A 5,000-nucleotide genomic window follows, 5' to 3' on the forward strand; every position below is an offset into this window, starting at 1 on the left:
GGCAGGATGAATCACACACACACACACACACACACACACACACACACACACATAAAAACCTGGTAAATGGTAAATGATATAGGGCTCCTTCTTGTCCATTTAGTCCAGTTATTCCTGACATTCACCCACATGCACACATTCATTCATTCAGTCATTCATTCATTCTTTCAGTCATTCATTAATTCAGTCATTCCTTCATTCATTCATACATTCACACATTCATTCATTCGTTCATACATTCATTCACACATCCGTTCATATATTCATTCATTCGCTCATTCATTCATTCGTTCGTTTATTCATATTTTTTTTATTCATTCATTTATTCATTCATTCATTCATTCACATGTCAGTTCATATATTCATTCATTCGTTCATTCATTTGTTCATTGTTTATTCATTCGTTTATTCATTTGTTTATTCATTTGTTTATTCATTCATTTATTCATTCATTCATTCAGTGATGGCGGAGACCTCTCTGCAAACTGTCCTCAAATGACACTCAACTTTTAGTTTTGTGTCATCAGTTGACACCCAGACTTTCCAGGATGAGGATTATTTCTTTACAAATGATTTCTGATCATTATTTCTCTTGAATTATTCATCTCGAACGACTGAAATCCTTCTGTAATAATCCTCCACTAGTTCAGTTCCTGCTCCTTCAACGGACTAAACAGAATCACTGCTGTTGAATCAGCCTAACCCTCAAATAATTCTATAACAATTGTCAGGATAATCCTCACAACAGTTTGGGCCCCGGGCGGGACGCACACTCGGCCCCGGAGTCAACGCCACCGTGACGAATCCGCTAGAACTTGTTAAATCTTACATTTCTGCAATGTTTATGTCTCTTGAATTATTCGCCTCGAACGAGCAATTCCCAGATAATTCCCGAAATAAATGAGGAGATTAAACGTGGAGAGACCACCAAGAAAAGGAGACGGAATGGAGGCAGAAAACCAAGTGTGGGAGGGAGTGACAGACAGAACACGGTGTCACCTTCTGCCTCCAGTTGCTTTTTGATTTATTTTGATTTTTTTTTTATTTGCCGCCTCGCCATCTGCCCCCCGCCGCCGCCCCCGCCGCCCTCAGATAATGCACATTTCATCGCCGACGCTCAAACGGCCTGATTTCACTTCCTGCTGCGGTGGACTTAGTATGAAACAGGAATGAAACGCGCCTGTCGATCACGAGGTCTCCATGGCAATCGGTGCCAGCGTGAGTGGTGGAGTCCACACGTCCAGATTGTGGCAGGGCGAGCGCCAACATTTCAACAACGTGTTGGCGGGAAATGTAAAAATAGCCACGAGTCGCTTCTGTATGGTGAATATTCAAGACCGGGCGCTCTGGACGTGCACCCGTGTGGAGGGAGGTGTTGGATAGGAGACGCGGGAATTTAGCACTTGTGTTGTGTGTGTGTGTGTGTGTGTGTGTGTGTGTGTGTGTGTGTGTGTGTGTGTGTGTGTGTGTGTGTGTGTGTGTGTGTGTGTGTGTGGACACATGGCATGCACGCGCGCACACACACACACGCACGCACACGCATCACCTTGTGATACAGAGGCGCACACAGCGAGAGACAGGCAGCGTCTAATAATAACTTGTCGATTATTAGATGCGAGGGGTTGAGATGGCACAGCGGGGGGTCTTTTATGACTGAAACCCCTCTCTGTACACACACACACACACACACACACACACACGCACACACACACACACACATACATACACACACACACACACACACAACCAGCAGCTTTTTTGTGACTCTACTTTCATCCCCTCTGAGCTAAGTTTAGCTCGGAGATGTTTCCCAAACAAACAACCCAGGTGCATCGTACAATCGTCAGTGGAATTGAACTTTTCTGGGTTTTGAAAGCACCGTGGTGCATTCAAAACCCTGTCACACACGACTTTCAGCGCTGGCTGCGCATCCTTACACATTGCTGACATCTCTTTGGGGGATCAAAACAAACAGAAGGAGGATAAAGATAGAACCATTGTTTTGCAGCCACTGATGGAATAGTGGTTGTTGATTTGTTTTTGGGTTGTCCAAAGGTAGAAACGCAGGCGGAGGATATTTTACTGTTTCACCTCTTGAATTTTTTGCGCTCTCACTCCGACATGATCTGTTTCCAGATCTGGCGATGGAGTTTCTTTATTTAGCTTGGGCTTTTGCATGCTGCCGTCGGGAGACAATGACAGCAACCTGATCCGTGAATTTTTTTTAAGAACTTTATAAGCAACAGCTGAAGTTGCCAGGTAACTACTATAAATAGATTAAAAAATAAAAAAAGGTAAATGTTATTACTGTAATGTATTGCATTGTAAAGCATCATTACAATATTTTTTATCACTACATTTGTTATGCATACAAATATTGAATCATGCATAAGAAACAATAAATGTTACAATAACAAGAGTATTTTTACTGTAATTAATTTCAAAGCACGTTACTGTAATTGTACAATACTTTATGAGCAAATTTCTTTACCAGGGAATTGATTAAGTTCAACATTTTTTATTTTTCTAAAGTGTGGTTGAGAGTTAAAACTGCTCAGCATAAAGATCATTCAAGGAGTGAAAATGAAAATTGTTTTATCAGTATGTATAAGTGTAATGGTGACAATGTCAGCTTCTTTAGTTTTTAATGTAGTTTGATATCAGCACCTTTTACCGTGAATTTATGTTTCCCCTGTTATTTCCTGCTTTGTCCTGCACCGCATCGTAAACTCAAAGGGCCTTTTGCCCTCGACATGCGGCAAACACAGAGTTACGCATCATCCCCCGCGTGTATTCCATCATGGTCAGAGGCAGAACCTCAAGAATAATTTGTTTGCAGCATAATGAGTCTGTCGGGAGCAGAGATGGATCCATTGCCGAAGTCAAGACCTGATCCGAGATGAAAGCTGATCCAGCCGATGCAAAGGCTGAGTCCAACTCAGCAACAACTGACACCAGAACAGTTCAAGTCAAATTCAATACTATGACTGTTCGACAAATATCATCGTCATAATAATACTAATAATAATAATAATAATAATAATAATAATAATAATATTAATAACAATAATAATAATAATTAGTAGTAGTAGTAGTAGTAGTAGTAGTAGTAGTAGTAGTAGTAGTAGTAGTATCATCATCATCATCATTATTATTATTATTATCATTAAGGGTCCGGGTTATTATTTTTAATCCTCTCTGCACTTTCGGGCTAAAAGGGTCTGGAACACGGCGACCACAGTACGCACAGACATGGTTTTTGGTCTCTCAACCGGGGCGTTACAGACGTGTTTCCGTTGGACTTTGATCATGTCAATCTACATTTAGAGCAGAAACTGATGAAAAACTGTAATTCTACCGGAAGTAGAAGAATGTTGACGCAAATTGATTAGCTCGAGGAGCGGGGCGCTTTGTGACATCACCATCCGAAGATATATATAAGTCCAAGCATCGTCTCTCGGAACTCACATGCAGCCACTTGCATAGCGTTCCCTCACAACCCGCGTGGACACACAACCCGAGCCGGCGCCGCGTTTAAAGGAAACTAGGAAAACTGTAACTCGCGCCGCGTTTCACAAAACCCTGGAAACTACAATCGGTCACAGAAGGCGTCGCACTACAGGGAGTTCTGAGAAACTCCTTCTTTTAATAATAATATCAAAATAACATCTGGTGTCCTCGCTGTCTGGGACTGAATCAAGTGTGTGTGTGTGTGTGTGCGTGTGTGTGTGTGTGTGTGTGTGTGTGTGTGTGTGTGTGTGTGTGTGTGTGTGTGTGCGTGTGTGTGTGCGCGTGTTCAATGGATGGAACGTGTCTTTCAGTGTATTAGACCCTGTCCGTTCCGGCAGCGCTCGGGTCACCACACGTGAACCTCTCAGAGTCTCCCTCCTTGTGTGACGGTGTCTTCTAACTCCGCCCTGGTCTCGTAGGACCTGCGCTACTTCAAGTCCGAGAAGACGGCGCGGGGCCACATGACGGAGGGCTGGATCCACACCCAGGAGCCCATCATGTGCTCCTACAAGCTGGTCACCGTCAAGTTCGAAGTCTGGGGCTTGCAGACGCGCGTGGAGCAGTTTGTGCACAAGGTGGGAAAGATCCAATACTTCATACATCCATAGATTCATTTCATGTATACGTCTGATACATGAATTATTTACGACAACATCACCTTCCTCCACGAGGTGGCACTTTCATGGAGTAGTGAGAAAACGAGGCCTTTACCGAGCTTCATGAGCTACAACGTTGAAGGAAAATTTCCGAAAATTGAACCAGACATTGGTGTCCCGGTGGGGAAGATGGCGGGAGTGTGGAAAATCTGGAAATACGGAGAATTAGTGAACATAGCGTTAAACACACCGCTTGACGTGAGATCAATGAAATCGTAATAAAAAAATATGGACATTAATTCAGGTGGTAGAGCCACATGTATTGGTATGCTGTGGAAAATTTTATGTGAGTTAAAAATCTTAAACATGATCCAAAAATATAGACAGCTGCCACAAAGAGAAAATGTATCTTAATTCATATTTAATAAAAGAAAGATTTCCCAATCACGTCTACCGCGCGTATCTGTGTCGGCGGTGGTACATCGTGGTGCCCCTGCAGCGGATACTGTTTTGAACATTTTGATCAGTGTTTTTTAACCTGGTTGAGCTGCATTGAGCCTTTTAGAATGTCCCTTCAAAAACAGAAGCGGACCCCTCGACACCAACGAGGCCTTTTCAATTCTAATTGCAACAACCATGGCAGTTGAGGCAGTTGAAGGTGTTGGACGTCCGCCGGCACCGACCGTTTCCTTCTTCTTGTTCCGCCAAAATGTGCTCCGTTTCCTGCGGTGCCGATTCCACTTTACGCTCTGAAAGCATGCCGCCTCGAACCGTTACAGCATTCCGAAAGGCCTCCACCCAGCCTCCACCCAGCCTCCGCACACCCCCCAAAAAGACGAAAACTTTCCTTTGGCGCTTCCACGTTTCCCAAGTCCAAGTTCTGTTTCGCTCCGC

At 43.5% G+C, this 5,000-nt stretch overlaps 1 protein-coding gene across 1 annotated transcript in view; it reads left to right on the forward strand.

Annotated features, from left to right (window-relative positions):
• Positions 1-5,000, forward strand: part of pitpnc1a (phosphatidylinositol transfer protein cytoplasmic 1a) — a 55,941-nt gene that overhangs the window by 48,487 nt on the left and 2,454 nt on the right. The window contains exon 7 of the mRNA XM_080009954.1: positions 3,930-4,085. Within this exon, the coding sequence (XP_079866080.1) occupies positions 3,930-4,085 (156 nt within the window). The remainder of the gene's footprint in view (positions 1-3,929; positions 4,086-5,000) is intronic.

This window comes from Zeus faber (genome assembly GCF_960531495.2).
Source record: "Zeus faber genome assembly, chromosome: 11".
NCBI lineage: Eukaryota > Metazoa > Chordata > Actinopteri > Zeiformes > Zeidae > Zeus > Zeus faber.